The 15,143-nt window shown below is 37.9% G+C and overlaps 3 protein-coding genes across 3 annotated transcripts; all 3 read right to left on the bottom strand.

The window, feature by feature from the left end:
* Window positions 1-4,312: 4,312 nt before the first annotated feature.
* On the bottom strand, window positions 4,313-7,104 carry LOC576944 (serine/threonine-protein phosphatase 6 regulatory ankyrin repeat subunit A-like). Its single transcript, XM_011664132.2, has 2 exons — window positions 4,858-7,104; window positions 4,313-4,327 (listed from the first exon to the last, which is right to left on the bottom strand). The coding sequence occupies exons 1-2, from the start codon at window positions 7,102-7,104 to the stop codon at window positions 4,313-4,315; spliced, it is 2,262 nt and encodes a 753-aa protein (XP_011662434.2).
* A 2,643-nt stretch (window positions 7,105-9,747) lies between these two features.
* On the bottom strand, window positions 9,748-12,283 carry LOC577069. The gene is made up of 3 exons (XM_030980097.1): window positions 12,090-12,283; window positions 11,425-11,522; window positions 9,748-9,966 (listed from the first exon to the last, which is right to left on the bottom strand). The coding sequence occupies exons 1-3, from the start codon at window positions 12,268-12,270 to the stop codon at window positions 9,841-9,843; spliced, it is 405 nt and encodes a 134-aa protein (XP_030835957.1). The 5' UTR covers window positions 12,271-12,283; the 3' UTR covers window positions 9,748-9,840.
* A 1,354-nt stretch (window positions 12,284-13,637) lies between these two features.
* LOC115921580 (neuronal acetylcholine receptor subunit alpha-3-like) lies at window positions 13,638-14,636 on the bottom strand. The gene is made up of 2 exons (XM_030979154.1): window positions 14,265-14,636; window positions 13,638-13,643 (listed from the first exon to the last, which is right to left on the bottom strand). Exons 1-2 carry the CDS (start codon window positions 14,634-14,636, stop codon window positions 13,638-13,640), a joined length of 378 nt encoding a protein of 125 aa, XP_030835014.1.
* Window positions 14,637-15,143: the final 507 nt, after the last annotated feature.

Raw genomic sequence — 15,143 nt, 5'->3', positions numbered from 1 at the left:
ATCATAACAAACATCACACTAAGAATTCAAGACACACCTAATAGATGACCCTCTTCATGATTTAGAATGTCGCTCTTGAAACTACACAAAGCTATCTTAAAATTACTGCAACATATTTTGTTTTTCTTTTAAATCACACAAAAAATTCTTTGAGTGGTCCTAAAATCTTGATAATTAGGGAGTTGTAGTTCCATAAGTGAAAAGTACACGCATACCAGCTGCTACTTCATTTCACGATGTTGAACATGTCAGTAAAATAATACTTTATTTTTCTTTTAATCAGCAAAAACATGTTTTCTATATACATTTATGGTTATTCAGGAATAAGGTTTTTGCTATTTTGTTTGCATTGCTATCAGTCTATCACGTACTAATCAACACTGAAGATCAGAACAAATTGTTTGGTTTTAATACAGGGATAACTTCAGAATTAAGGTATTATTAAAGGGAAAATTGGAGAAAAAAAAGATAGAAAAATATTTTTATAAAGAGCTAATAATTAGTCGCAAATATACACAAATTTCATTAAAAAATATACATGCACGCTGTATATACAAAAGCTCAATCCGACATTTTTTGTTCGATATATTGAGTATTTTTTAGAACAATAGCCACTTTCAGGTATCAACAAACAATTGTTAACAGCTGTTCATACCAGCAGTCCATGCAAGGAAAGTCGTGAATAGGCCAATCACATTGGTTCGCTACAGTTTATTTTATCTTTCACTAATCTATTCAAAACAAAAATAACACAATATTTCTTACACACGTAATATGAGAGATTTGTGGAGCACAAAATGAGGAAAAGTACACTTAAATCTGAGGAAGGCCACATTGCATACCAAAAACGCAACTAGATCTTAAAGCAAGTATCTGTAATACGAGCTGAAAACATATTTACATTATACTGTACATCTGAATATTTTAACTCTACTCCATGATGTCGCAAACCGATATCTTTCTCCCGAAAAACTTCCCTGGCTACCATTCCGGTGCTGTTCCGATACAAGATACCCTTTTTAAAATACAAAGAAGAGACATGGAAAGTGTATTAAAAACATGGATTTAGATAAAAGGTGGCAATATAAAGATAGCATAATAACCTATCAGTAAAGAAACGAGTTTTGTTATCACATACAGTACATTCATCTTAGACATATACAATTCACGTATTTCATATTTCTTAAATCGTACGTGCTAGACTTATTCTTAAGGCTGGCTTTATGGTTTAATTCAGTTTAGTCCTTGGAAAATAAATCCTTTTCAAAGAGTAGTTTCTAAAAATTCAACCTTATTTAATTTCAATTACCTTGTTCATCACCTATTGAAATGTGCGAACATGATACTGACGTATAATACGTAATCCGGGCACTTCCATGGGACACATAATATGGTATTGAAATTACGATTGAGTAAATTTTTGAAAAATAGTCACGATTGTGTTTTCAGTAACAAATCATTTTGTATTCTCACCTCTATTTGTTTACATTGATGTTTATGTTTACTTCCTGACCAGTCATTTTGATGTCGCTACAGTTCGCGGATCCTGATGCATTCAAATTAATGTTGACATCTCCTTGATTAGATGTATTTTCAATCTCTATATTAAAAATGAGACCACAAAAAGCCATGAGACATGGAGACATGTCAAAATATCAACCTCTGGCCATATTTATCAACGAATGAAGAAATACTTAATTATATCGTTCATTCATTTATTTTTCATCCCATGTATAAAGAAACGGAACACCCTAGCAGCAAAATTTCCATAGGGGTCAGGAATTTCATGTAATTGTATTTTCAAATAGATGACGGAAAAACCAGATAAATCAAATAATATAAATTATGATAGAATGGAAGATATAATTGTAGCTGAAATGGAAACAAAATATAAGTACGGTCCAAAATGTTCAACTGTTTCTTGTTGTTATGTTTCTAGTTATGTTTCACAAAATAATGCGTTTGTTGTGTTGTAATCAAGGAATAAATGAGACCACAAATAGCAGAAGCTGATTGGTTATTGTTTAGGTCTTTGGTAAGATTTCATTCAAGGTACAAAATCAAAATCATATTGACAGTGGTATTGCTACAACATGAATGGGGATGGGATATTATCAGACCAAATTTGCCCTCAAGCAAGCAAAACATTGCCCAACGTAAAATGTACATATCATATATTCTATTAAACACAAGAGCTTCCTTTTTTTAACATGTATACAAATTAAGATATGAGATTTATTCCCACCCCATGCGCCTCGAGCCAATCCCAATCTATGTTCATGACACAATGTAGCTCCGAATTTGGCCCTTCTTATTTTATTTCCTGATCGATATTTCTCCAATCCCTACCTAGTGCAAGCAAAAGATGGCGTGATCCACGGAACCAAACGCGTCCATAGTATGCCCAGCCCATCTTAGACATTCGGGGATCACGCCTTCCTCGGCTTGTAGCAGGTAGGAGGAGATCGCGTTCCGTTAGTGGAGATTGTAACATTAGATAGGTTAGATTTTGGACTAGGTTAAATATCCAAGATACAGAAAATGTTGGAAGGAAACAAAGTTTCAGCACTGTACTTACTGCGAGTTGTATGATGTGGGGCGTCCTTTTCTTCCGTTGCTTTCCTCTTTGTAGCTGGTTTCTTTGGTGCATTTATCCCCATTCCACTCTTTTCGTTTCCACCCGTGGACGTCGACTCTTTCAATGAGGATGCTCCTAATCCAATAGCGAATGATAAATGAAGGAGTGAAACATGTAAGAATAGATATTCAATTTCAATGTCACTTTCAAAACGCATTTCACTGAAGTGAAGGAAGCAATTAGTTTCAATACTGTACTTACTGCGTGTATTTTCATATGGGGCGTCCTTTTCTTCTGTTGCTTTCCTCTTTGTAGCTGGTTTCTTTGGTGCATTTATCCCCATTCCACTCTTTTCGTTTCCACCCATGGACGTTGACTCTTTCAATGAGGATGCTCCTAATCCAATAGCGAATGATAAATGAAGGAGTGAAACATGTAATAATATTTATTTAATTTCAATGTCACATTCAAAACGCATTTCACTGAATCCTGCATTCAATTATAATCATTTACAAATTATACAATTATTATACCATTCTGATCTTTGCAATATGGGAAATCAAAAACCGTTGGTCATTTTTAATTTATGGAAACTGCCCTCTACCCTAGCCCCCGCTGCGTACAGTCATGGTTCAGTGACAAAGCAATGGCCTCGTAACTGTGAGGCCCCAGGATCAAAACCGTGTCGATGTGCTATATTAGTGCATACACATGCTTTAGTAGTCACGCAAAACACACATTGTCAAATTATTATTCAATAAAATCTGAGAATGTATACTATTATCTAGATCTATTATTTTTAAATTATTTTAAAAATAATTCCATAAATTGGGGTAAAACAAAAATATTTCAACTATATGAGCGACAGTGTATTAACGAATCAGACGAAACCGGTTGGAACATGTATGCAAAGCCAGACAGCCGATCGCGGTCAATTTGAAGAGTGTACATTCGCTGTACAGCGCAAGTACCTTTATCCGTTGCCATCCTCTTTCATGAACTATTTTGAGTTTTTATATTTCATTTCGAGATTTCAAACAACTTATTTTAAAAATCCCAGCCTTTAGAACAATCTGCAGTCATAACGAATGACACGTGGCATTTTTTTAGCCGGAGGCATGCAGCACCCTAAAAGTTTTTTTTTAATTTCAATGGATTTTCTTACTCAAATTATAATATAGATTATTATTATTACCATTATTATCAAAATCACTGGTCTGGCTGAAACATTTGTTAAAAAGCCTACTAGCATCAATAAAAAATTCTAGCTCTTTTAGATTTTCCAGTTTACCCCTAGGGTCAGTTGAAATGGCAAATTGAAGAGTATTTATGATTATCTTATTACATTTTCCTTGTTCAAATTATGAGAACTTATATGCACCATCCCTCCCTTACAAGAATGTCCTGTGGTAATGATTGTGGTACATGCTGTTACCACACAAAATACCACAGGAATATACGATAAAACGGGTACACGTGTGGTACTGTACCATAGACTCGTGTGGTAATGTGATCGCTGGCTGTGGTAGAGCCTATATCCATGAGGTCTTGTGGTATGGCTTGTGGTACACGTTCTTACCACACATAATATCACAAGAATATATATCCGATACCACAGCTGTAATTTTGGTAGCCATATTTCAAAACTGTCAGACTATCTATCAGACTAATTTTCACGTTGCACAGTATATCTTATGTATTTTTTTAAAATTATATTTTCATTTGTTGTTTTCTCTAGTTCTTGTAGGACTATTTAAAAAAGAGTCAGAGAAGATACACTGGCAGGACCAAGAGGCAATCCAAAAATTGTATTTGACTTGAATTCGTAAGGTTATAGGATCAGAAAAAGTTGTTCAATATTGTTCTTCAATCTGGGTAAAGCTGGGTAAAAATTAATCCTTAAAAAGATTTTTTTTTTTAATCGTATTATTTTTCTATCGGGATATTGGAACAAATACCTTTGAAAAAAAGGGAAAGAATGTAAAACAACTTAAGTATTGTGGGGATAGCTCAAACCCCATAAATACACACCGGTTTCTGACAAGAAATAGCTCCACGATCACCGTCAAAATGCAAATCTTACCTTCAGGTTGTGCTCCTTGATCAATGAGATACTGAACTTCTTCAAGAAGACCATTGTATGATGCCAAGTGAAGAGGTGTTTGACCATTCTTATTCTCCCTCCCAATCTGTGCTCCTTGACCAACGAGATACTGAACTACATCAAGATGACCATTCCTTGACGCATAGTGAAGAGGAGTCAAACTAAGATTATCTACCTTATCAATCTGTGCTCCTTGTCCGACAAGATACTGAACTACTTCACGATGACCACTGATTGATGCACAGTGAAGTGGTGTTCTACCATTCTTATTCTCCCTCTCAATCTGTGCTCCTTGCCCAACGAGATACTGAACTACTTTAAGATGACCAAAGTATGATGCACAGTGGAGAGATGTTCGACCATCATTATCATTCTTCACAATCTGTGCTCCTTGTCCGACAAGATACTGAACTACTTCACGATGACCTGTGATTGATGCACAGTGAAGTGGTGTACTACCATTCTTATTCTCCCTCTCAATCTGTGCTCCTTGCCCAACGAGATACTGAACTACTTCACGATGACCTTTGATTGATGCACAGTGAAGTGGTGTACTACCATTCTTATTCCCCCTCTCAGTCTGTGCTCCTTGCCCAACGAGAAACTGAACTACATCGAGATGACCATTGCTTGACGCATAGTGAAGAGGAGTCCAACTAACCTTATCAAGCGTATCAATCTGTGCTCCTTGCCCAACGAGATACTGAACTACATTGAGATGACCATAGGATGATGCATAGTGGAGAGATGTTCGACCATCATTATCATTCTTCTCAACCTTTACTCCTTGACAAACGAGATACTGAACTACATCAAGATGACCATTGCGTGATGCTTGCAAAAGAGGAGTCAAACTAAGATTATCAAGCGTATCAATCTGTGCTCCTTGCCCAACGAGATACTGAACTACATTGAGATGACCATTGCTTGACGCATAGTGAAGAGGAGTCCAACTAACCTTATCAAGCGTATCAATCTGTGCTCCTTGCCCAACGAGATACTGAACTACATTGAGATGACCATAGGATGATGCATAGTGGAGAGATGTTCGACCATCATTATCATTCTTCTCAACCTTTACTCCTTGACCAACGAGATACTGAACTACATCAAGATGACCATTGCGTGATGCTTGCAAAAGAGGAGTCAAACTAAGATTATCAAACTTATCAATCTGTGCTTCTTGTCCAACGAGATACTGAACTACATTGAGATGACCATTGCTTGATGCAAGGTGAAGTGGTGTTTGACCATTCTTATTCTCCCCCTCAATCTGTGCTCTTTGACCAACGAGATACTGAACTACATCGAGATGACCATTGCTTGACGCAAAGTGAAGAGGAGTCCAACTAACCTTATCAAGCGTATCAATCTGTGCCCCTTGCCCAACGAGATACTGAACTACATCGAGATGACCATTGATTGACGCTTGGTGAAGAGGAGTCCAACTAACCTTATCAAGCGTATCAATCTGTGCTCCTTGCCCAACGAGATACTGAACTACATCGAGATGACCATTGCTTGACGCTTGGTGAAGAGGAGTCCAACTAACCTTATCAAGCGTATCAATCTGTGCTCCTTGCCCAACGAGATACTGAACTACATTGAGATGACCATAGGATGATGCATGTTGAAGAGGTGTCGTCGTTATTTTATCAAGCTTATCAATTAGTGCCCCTTGGCCAACGAGATACTGAACGACATCAAGATAACCATGGTTTGATGCACAGTGAAGAGATGTTTGACTATTCTTATTCTCCCTCTCAATCTGTGCCCCTTGCCCAACGAGATACTGAACTACATCAAGATGACCATGGTTTGATGCATTGTGAAGAGGTGTTTGACCATTTTTATTCCCCCTCTCAATCTGTGCACCTTGACCAACGAGATACTGAACTACATCAAGATGACCATTCCGTGACGCATCGAAAAGAGGAGTCAAACTAAGATTACCATTCCTCTCAACGTTTGCTCCTTGACTAACGAGATACTGAACTACTTTAAGATGTCCTTTGATTGATGCACAGTGAAGTGGTGTTAGACCATTCTTATTCTCCCTCTCAATCTGTGCTCCTTGTCCAACGAGATACTGAACTACATCGAGATGACCATTGCTTGACGCATAGTGAAAAGGAGTCCAACTAACCTTATCAAGCGAATCAATCTGTGCCCCTTGCCCAACGAGATACTGAACTACTTCAAGATGACCAGTGCGTGATGCCAAGCAAAGAGGTGTTTGACCATTCTTATTCTCCCTCTCAATATGTGCCCCTTGCCCGACGAGATACTGAACTACATCAAGATGACCATTGTATGATGCATGGTGAAGAGGTGTTCGACCATCAGTATCCCCCTTCTCAACCAGTGCTCCTTGATCAACGAGAAACTGAACTACTTCAAGATGACCATTTAAAGCTGCCATGTTAAGGGGTAAATTGACGCTATTAGGCCTATTTGCTGCTCTTTCAGCCATTTTTTGCTATGTCTGTTGTCCCACTTATTAAGAAAATCTTTTGGATGTTTCTTCGGTCGTTTCGTGTTTGTCAAAGTCACCTTTGCGTTAGGTAAATCGTGTTTGGAAGATATTAAAGGCCCACTGCACTACTTGTAGCTACTTGCGCCCTCTCTATATTAAACAATGCCTAATCGGTGACCATTGGTCCCCATGATCCTCTTTTTCTTATGTTAACTGAGAGCTGAGTTGATGAGATAACCACCTGTCCAGTGACCTTGCAGGGCGGTGTAATCCCTCCTGTAAACTAGTACTGATAAGCTTTAAATACGACAATGCAGTTACACGCTCTACAACCGGAGAGGTATATATCTTCTCTCTGTTTCCGTGCAGGTTGAGACCCTTCTAAGCCTACTAATATTAATGCATTGGATTCTACGGCAAGGGAGTTATTCTAATTTGATAAGAAAATACTTGCGACCATACTTCCAATGTTATGATTATAAAATCCGTCTCGGACAGTCCTGGTCCTTTCAGTACAAGCGTAATATCTCCATTTGATTGGTCTGATCTCCTTCACAAAAACCAGCGTGCTACGGTCCATCCATGTTATCCACAAAAATGATCTCTTGCTTCAAAATGAAATTGTAGATTGTCACACCAGTTCACAAATCAGTGTATAAAATAGTTCCACGATAATACATCAACATTTCTTCTCAAAATGGCCCTCTGCTTCTAATCCAAAGAGTTGACCATTTATCTGAAACGATAGTTTATTTCACATAGGTAAGAATTCAATAAGTCATTTTGATCTGTTTACAGTCTTCCTAATCAAAATAACCGATGGAACAGTTGAGAAAATGGCCGATCATTTGGGTGAAACGGAAGTTGTTTTGTAATACGTCATCATGCTTAACGATGTAGAGATTTATTTGTCTGAACCTACTATTCAACTCGTCCCACAAAGCTGTCCTGGGTCAAAGTCCAGAGCATTTATAAGCCAGACAATTTGAATTATTTGATTCTTTTTTTGTTCCTTCTGTAGCTGCAAGTATTGCCTGTGTTGTTTACATAGTGCACACATGCATACATACACGCGCACACCCTTTACTATGCATGCATACATATTACATACATACATGGTGCATACATGGTGCATGGACTGTTCCATAAGGGAAATGGTGTTCACTTGTTAAGAAACATGGATTGATTCCAGAGTCAAACTTGAAGTCTCATCAAATGTACCCCAAGTTCCCAAACCTTATGTTTTAGGGGTCCACAAATGTGTTTAATGCAATTCAAAACAAACGTTTCTGCTAAAAATGTTCGTTTGGTGTAGAAAACCTATTATGAACAGTACAATGAAACATACCATATGGATCCGATGCTCCAAAAGGGCCCAAAGGATCAGCTTATCACGACAGCTGAGAGGGCTACTAAAACTATTTTCTGAGGTAATGCATGAATGGGAGCACATGTATATCTTTATATTCCTGTACCAAAATATAATGACACATTTCGGTAAGAGGCTTCGATCACCGATCCAATACCCTAATAAGATGATTCATGAGCATCAAATAATTTTGAGTATTATATTTATTCTAAATTCATTTAGATGTGTGTTTTAGTAGAGGTACTTGTCAAGTCAACCAATGTTACATCATTTCAAATTCCACAAAATCACTCCTGTCGTAAACAAGACAAATTTTGTGTACACAATCACCCCTATATGATATCGTGAATGAAGATCCGTTGAGAAATCCAGGACAGCAGGGGCACTGGCCCTATATACTGAATACTTTTCAAGGAAAAAAATGCAAAAGAAAGGATAAATTGTCAAATTATCATAATTCATCAAGCTTTATACATTTATTTGCGGAAGAGGGGCTGCCAATTCAAGCAAATCTTTTGAGAATATAACAGCCAAAACAGATCTTATGAAAAAGATGAACACATCTATTCAAGCAGAATGGTCAAGCATATTTCAGATATATTAAGGATAATGATTTTATTTAAGATATAAGGATAATGACAATGATGTTGTTGTTGTTGATAAAGATAATGATGATCAAGATGACGATTATAATAAAAGAAATATATGCAGTGATAATAAAATGTTATGACAACGAATGAAACATTGACACAGAAAAGTTACCTAGAATATAGGTTTATAACAATAATTGATTCCTCGAGCAGTACTATCGAATAATAAATACAATTACGTTGCTCAGAAAACATCTTCATGTGGTCACATTTTGTTGAATTAGCAATGCACTAGAGATATGAACATTTTTTTTTCACTTCAAAAGTTTATACTTCACTTAGCTTTTAGTAGGCATTACCAGTTAAACTAGCTTATTTCAAATTCAATTCAATTTCTGCTCAACAAAATGCACATGATAGAATAAGACTAAGAAAGTTTTTGAATAAAACAACGGGGGACATGGAAATAGGGAAATGATACAATATAGTCTCCCTTGGCAAAACAAATATCCCTTTTGTTTTTCTAAAGGTGCCTTCAAACTCTTGTTGAAGACGGGTTTGTTTTCAGAAGCTTTTGAATGTATTTCGATTGTGTGTCTGTAAAGTAGAACTGTTAGGAGTTCTGTTCATCACTGTTCAGTATAGTATATTTAAACAGTAGTGGCGACATATACATTGATCTTATCATTATAAATAAATAAATCTAATGTATCAACGTCGAGTCTAAGCATCATCGGAGAAGGTGGCTCTGAACATGAATATCATACAGATCTCGATCACGAGGAACGTGCAAAGGAACATTCGGTCGACGATGATGGCAACAAGTTCCATGTCGTTCTCTTCCGAGACCTGATGAGGGAAATGATTGTTTATTTATTTATTAATAATTTATTTTATTTCCAGGCAAGATGATATCATACAAAACATCACAAGGTTGACAAAATGATATAAAATTAACATAATGATATTTAGCACCAGCCAATGCCTGATGAACACCTAAAAGAATTTAAAAATTCTGTCTATAGGCTCTCCACATTGGCTGGTGCTTGGAGAGATAAGGGAAAAGGAGAAGAAAATAATGTATCCATGATTTTTTCTGTATGTATGTACATTTTTATAAGAATAAAAAGCACAGTCGTGATTATTTCCGCAAAATCAACAAAATTTCAATACCAAATTGTTTGTCCCTTAAAAAAAAAATCATGTTTGAATTGCGTAACACTTCAATGTCATGTTTGAACATCTCAGTAGGTGACGTACAAGGCTACTGAATATGCATGAGGGTGATTTTTCGAAAGTAGTTGCGATCTTGTTGGTCTTATTAACCCAGTATAGTTCCGCTCTTCCTGACGGCCCTGCAGTTATTATTACCGGAGCATTGCCAAGTACCAATTTAATACACCTGGGGGTGTTTCACAAAGGTCCTAAGTTGAACTTTTCTCTAAGTTGGACTTAATAATTATGGAAAGCCGTTAGCATCTTTGAAGATATTTTGTAAAAATTATTTTAAAAGGCATTGTTGTTTCAAATCATTAACATTTTCTATTATCAAGGGGAGTTCATGTTCTTGATGCGGCATTTATAAAAAGTCTAAAATAATTGAATTTTCACTTTTTAATATACTTTATTTTAAGGCTACAAATGACTCTCCATAATGTTTAAGTCTAACTTAGAGTTAAGTTCAACTTAGGATCTTTGTGAAACACCCCCCCCCCCCCTGGATCAAGAGGGGCAAACGTGGGTAAAACATCTTGTCTAAAGGATGTTAGCACCGTCCGAGCGAGGATCGAACCATACTCCTGTCTTATGGGATCTAAGAGCCTCCACCAATAACCACGATGTTTCTACTTTAATTAGTGGGATTAATTGAATAACTTATGAAAGTATTAATCGTGCAAGAGTCATAGTTCCCGGAAAAAATAACAACAATGTTTAACAACCCCAAAGGATCTAGAAAATATCATAACTGATGATTACCTTTTTCTTTCTCTTTCTCTCTCACACTTGCTTGTTGCTTGTCAGAAAATTTTCAAAACCCGGATTTACCGATATTTAAAAAAAAAAGTGTAGTAAAAGCAGACACTATAATATCTGTGCTGCCGGCCAGATAACATAAACCTAGTTAGTCCTGTATAGTTTTCGAAAGACCCCTGAGGAAGATCGCTGGAGAGAAATGATGAACGATTCGCTCTTGGCCGCCCAAGAAAAACAGATTTTCATTATATCCTCTCCTCCCCCCCCCCCCTTTGGCCCCCACCCCCCAAAAAAGAAAAAAGAAAATCAGTTTTTAACTCAGAAAAAACTTACGTTTTCTCTGCTTTGTATGACTTGGGGTGTGTTGTCGCGTGTTTCCTCACAGAGGGAGAAGTTGTTGGGTCTATTTAAATCTTGACCATCACTTTTTGCTAAAGAGACAAGGATAAAAGAAAATATGATAATTAGAAACAACGTCACTCCAGTGTTCAATTAATGTAGTGGGGAATACAAGACGCTCCAAGCATACAGCATGTTGAGAAAACTTCAGTATGAACCACGGGTGTCCCAGGAAGTTCAGTAAGGTTAGAAGCTACCAATTTCTCCCGAACAAGTCCTTTAGCCAGTTGTACGCCTCGGATCATTCTCAGGTTACCACGTGAGCCAATTCAAATAATAATAATAGTAATAATAATATTGGGTTCTTGTATAGCGCTCATGTCAGTCAGATTTGACCCTCCTGGCGCTCCAGATAATTACCCTGGCTTTAGCACGGCTGACATACGGCGCTCTAGCATTTCAAGGAATAAATTCCTGCCAGGTACCCATTTACTTCACAGGGGTGGAGTGTGGCAAATGTAGATCAATGTCTTGACAAAGGACATTAGTGCGGCGGCGGGACTCGAACCGCAGACCTTGTGATCGACAGTCCGGCGCCGTATCCACTCGACCACTGAAGAGTAAGTAATGCCGTTTGCGAGTTGTTCAATATAGCTTACCTGACTGAACGTTTCTTTCAGTCATCTTCCTCAGACCATCCTGTCTCTTGAACACCATGGTGGCCAAGATCCGAAAGAACAGTATCCTCAAGAATCTGTTCTTGATGCGACGCTTTTGGTACGTGATGTTGAGGGACATGGCGGAACACATCATGATGACAGCCAGGGTGATGAAGGTCATAGTCAGGTATTTGATGGTGGGGGGGAATGGCTCCACTACGGGTTGTCTGTGGCATGACGTCAATGATGACAATCTAGAGATTCGAAACAGAATGAACATGGGCGTTCTATTTTACAAAAGTACAGTCGGGTAGAATCATCAATGTCATCAATGTCATTTAATTGTTTACTTGAGTATGTAACATACCAGGGGGTGTTTCATAAAGCTGTTCGTAAAGTTATATATGCATGACTTTACCAACGACTTGAATATGAAGTGTCAGATAGGATGCCCACAGTTTTTCCTGATGTTTCAACAAAGTATGACCTCATTTAAATTATAGCAAAAAATATACTTTGCATCACAAATGTTTGTTATAATAAGAATGTTAATCTACATCTGCACAGTTCAACTTTAGTTGATGCAGATAAAAATGATTGAGCACCCCATTTGGCTCGTCATATATACGTCATTCGTAAAGTCATGCGTAACTTTACGAACAGCTTTAAGAAACACCCCCTGGTTTGTAAAATTATGCAACAGTAATGGGAGCACTGTGATAAGAAATAGGTGAAGGCTTTGTCTTGGCTCCCATACAAGGGCATGGTTTCGATCCTAGCTCGTTGCTTAATACATCCTTGAACAAAGTGTTTTGCCAATGTTGAACGTTGTCTCTCTCGGCCAAGGTGTACGAAATTGATACCTGGTAGAAGTGTTAGTATACTGATGTGATGCTGCTTGTAAGTATCGGCTCGTATGGTGATGTAGATATACAGTAGGCTTGCGGATGCACCATGTAAGAGAGAGGGAGGATTGAGGAGTCCAGAAAAGCACTCTCGGTAATCTTTCTTGAGGGTGTGTAGTCCTAAAAAGGACTGTTAGTGTAGTCTTGAAAAAGATTGTTGGTGTAGTCTTGAAAAAGACTGTTGGTTATCTTGCTTAAGCTTATAGTTTTAAGGAGAACTATAGCGCTTGGAGAGAATGGGTGGCGGTAGTGGCTCGACGTTTCGAACAGGCGTTATGGCGTGCGCTTGTAATCCTGCTGAAAGTGGAAGTTACAAACTTATTCAGCCGAGGACGCAGGTTCGAAACTGAGTCACGTCTTTCGGATGGTGACGTTTAAAGGTCAGTCCCCAGACGTAAATAATCATATTTGATTGATACACGTCTGTAAAAACCCAATACACACACACAAATTCAGGACTACACACCCTCAAGAAAGATTACCGAGAGTCCTTTTCAGGACTCCTCAATCCTCCCTCCCCTCTCTCTCTCTCTCTCTCTCACATGGTCCATCCGAAAGCCTACTGTATAATACTGATGTGGTGAGAACTTAAAGGAAGAGTAGCGTTGATTGAACAGTAATGGCTTTAAAACGATATTTTGACTTAGATCTGCGTACCGTTAAATGTACAAGATATACACAAAACTAAATGTAAAAGTATGTGTATTGATAATATTAAGGCGAAGTTAAACGTGAACTAGAAATTAGTACAAGTGCTAGTCAAGGCTCGGTCCATTCTTTGGCAAGATTTTCTTTCCCCCCCCCTTTTTTTGTTTAATCTGTTTGTAAACTTGTTTCTTTTGTAGTTTTATATACACAAACAAAAATACAGTATTATGCAACTGAAATGATACATACGACTCTATGAAATTAATTTATGTCATGCTTTTCTTCCAGCGAAGATGCAGTATTTGGTTCAAGAAATAGAGATGGATGGATATTAAAGTGAAGTAAACATTTTGCAATTATCATAGATGAAAATGGGACAAATGCAGTTTTTAAGCCAAAATTTGTTGAGGAATGTCGGGAGGAGAGGGGGGGGGGGTCTTTCACTGAACACGGAAAGACATCAGTATGATACAGAATTTGGTCGATTTACTATACAAGCGATTAATTTCTCATGCAGTAATGATTCAATGATTACGCCATCTTCGGCTCAGATCAGTGGAAAAAAATAATAAGGCTGCGAAATAGATTTAAAAATCGACCCGGTTCCGGAAGTCACCCCTACCTGAAAGACGGTGACACCAAGAACCACCGAGATGCAAGTTGTTACGCGCTCACCACTCTTGAGAGGGATGAAGAAGGTCCAGATGCCAATGGCGTTGATAAGCGTGACGGGGAGAATGATGGTGTAAACATAGTGATTAGGAAGTCGCTCCAGGTGTATTATCACCAACAGATCGGAGACCGCGTGATCGCCGGCTCGATTCTCTCTCGAGCGTGACTCGGCGACCAAACTGGTGAGGTCCCAAGACAGTGGTCGATCCTCGGCCCGGCGAATGAAGACCCCTGGAATGAGCACGACGTTGGTAATGATGTCTTTAGATGCGATGATCATTTGACAGATCTGAGAGTCGAAGGGGAAGAGAGTGAGGTCCATAGTGCATCTGTTGCTGGGCCGGAAGACCGTTTCCATTCTTATTTGCCCGTCATCTTTGACGTGGACTTTGGTGTTGTCTGAGTTTAGTGCCTACAATAAAATGTGCCCCTTTTTCCAAAAAGTTCCCCTGGATAATGGGTGGGATATTAACGTATTATCTCATTGCTCATAGTGTGAAAAACATTTATGTATTAGCAATCAACTAATTTGTTATAATGGGTGGACGCAAAGTACTCTAGCCTCATGAATAATAAACTTAACAAAAAATAGTTCGCCATAGCTCAAACGTAGTTTGTAGGCTCACATCCTTTTAATAGGTTCCTCACATTTCACCCTGTATAACCTACTATTCAAAACAATAAATTTCGACGTCTTTTTAAAGAATTAATTATGTGACACTTTTAGTATATTTCATATTATGTTCTAATTTTGTCAATTATGTGAATTCTTTTTTGTGAAATGTGAAACAAATAAACTTGAACTTGAAATATCCGCATCCCCCCTTAA

The sequence above is a fragment of the Strongylocentrotus purpuratus genome, unplaced genomic scaffold (genome assembly GCF_000002235.5).
Source record: "Strongylocentrotus purpuratus isolate Spur 01 unplaced genomic scaffold, Spur_5.0 spur5_scaffold_10, whole genome shotgun sequence".
In the NCBI taxonomy this organism is placed as follows: Eukaryota; Metazoa; Echinodermata; class Echinoidea; order Camarodonta; family Strongylocentrotidae; genus Strongylocentrotus; species Strongylocentrotus purpuratus.
This window is presented reverse-complemented; position numbering and strand designations above follow the sequence as displayed.

Coding starts and splice junctions, on each gene's coding strand:
- LOC576944 (XM_011664132.2), bottom strand. CDS start 7,104: ATGGCAGCTTTAAATGGTCATCTTGAAGTAGTTCAGTTTCTCGTTGAT.
- LOC577069 (XM_030980097.1), bottom strand. CDS start 12,270: ATGACCTTCATCACCCTGGCTGTCATCATGATGTGTTCCGCCATGTCC. Junction 11,523..12,089: donor TGAAAGAAACGTTCAGTCAG/GTAAGCTATATT, acceptor TTGTCTCTTTAG/CAAAAAGTGATGGTCAAGAT. Junction 9,967..11,424: donor TCATACAAAGCAGAGAAAAC/GTAAGTTTTTTC, acceptor TTCCCTCATCAG/GTCTCGGAAGAGAACGACAT.
- LOC115921580 (XM_030979154.1), bottom strand. CDS start 14,636: ATGGACCTCACTCTCTTCCCCTTCGACTCTCAGATCTGTCAAATGATC.